The sequence below is a fragment of the Centroberyx affinis genome, unplaced genomic scaffold (assembly GCF_046629955.1).
Source record: "Centroberyx affinis isolate AG114_WGS23_722 - 3 ecotype Tasmania unplaced genomic scaffold, CSIRO-AGI_Caff_v1 ptg009829l_1, whole genome shotgun sequence".
NCBI lineage: Eukaryota > Metazoa > Chordata > Actinopteri > Beryciformes > Berycidae > Centroberyx > Centroberyx affinis.
The window spans coordinates 27501-28456 of NW_027284653.1; the positions used below are offsets into that span (position 1 = coordinate 27501).

A 956-nucleotide genomic window follows, 5' to 3' on the forward strand; every position below is an offset into this window, starting at 1 on the left:
TGACTGTGGGCCGGATTTAAACCCGGGTCGGACTGAGCCTTACGGTACGCTCCGCTCAGTGAGCCACCGGGACGTCCCGACAGACAGGAATCCTGTCTGAGACGGAGCGAGGCGGCGGGGAGGTCTGAGGACACGCCCCCATATTTCTGCTGTTGCTGCAGTGAATAGTCACAGACAAGAAAACCACTAAATGGTAATAAGTCTAAATGGAGCCGAGTGAGGAGGATCTGGACTAGACCGTCTGAGGATCTGGGAACAGTCTGCTGCATCGGGCCGGACGCCGGAGAGAGACGGAGCGTTTCTGTTTACGAGCTGCTCACCAAACACACCGAGATGACGCTGAGGCTTCGAGCCCCGCCCCCTCAACTGTGATTCGTGGTTTTCTATGTCAGACTCCATCAGGACCTTTCTGGATCACATGCACCGAACGCTCAGGGAAACACAACCCGGCATCCGGAAAATCAAGCATGTTGTGGGTCCTGAAGAATGAGCGGAGGACAAATCCGGGAGATTCAAACTCACAGCGACAAAAATGATCCGTACGAATCCATTAAATCCATTTATGGCCCCAGAAGCTTCCCTGAACACAGCCGACGGTCTGAGGGTCTTGAAGGACTGACCTCCTGAACCACCGCTCCGTCCTGAAGAACCGCCTGAACCTCCACCATACCAGACCTCGACCGTCCACCAACCTTCATACAGGAACTCTCGGCCGTGTCGGGAACCAGTAGTCCCTTGGTCCGGATCCTCCTGCAGAGCTGCTCAGGGAGGGAAGTTACATCTGAACCACAACAGTCCAGCAGCACTGAGGGAGTCTTTCCCCAGAGACAGAGGGACTAAAGGTGTTTACGGCACAGCAGCTTCAGGAAAAGTGCTGAGAGCAACATCAGAACTCTTCCTGGCTTCTCGAAGGCCTTCGGTGCAGCAGGAGCTTCTGCGGGACGTCCGACTGAAAT

At 55.2% G+C, this 956-nt stretch overlaps 1 protein-coding gene across 1 annotated transcript in view; it reads right to left on the bottom strand.

Moving 5' to 3' along the window:
• Positions 1-680, bottom strand: part of LOC139640580 (E3 ubiquitin-protein ligase parkin-like) — a 5885-nt gene extending 5205 nt beyond the window's left edge. The window contains exon 1 of the mRNA XM_071514754.1: positions 621-680. Within this exon, the coding sequence (XP_071370855.1) occupies positions 621-668 (48 nt within the window). The 5' untranslated portion in view covers positions 669-680. The remainder of the gene's footprint in view (positions 1-620) is intronic.
• Between the last annotated feature and the right edge of the window lie 276 nt (positions 681-956).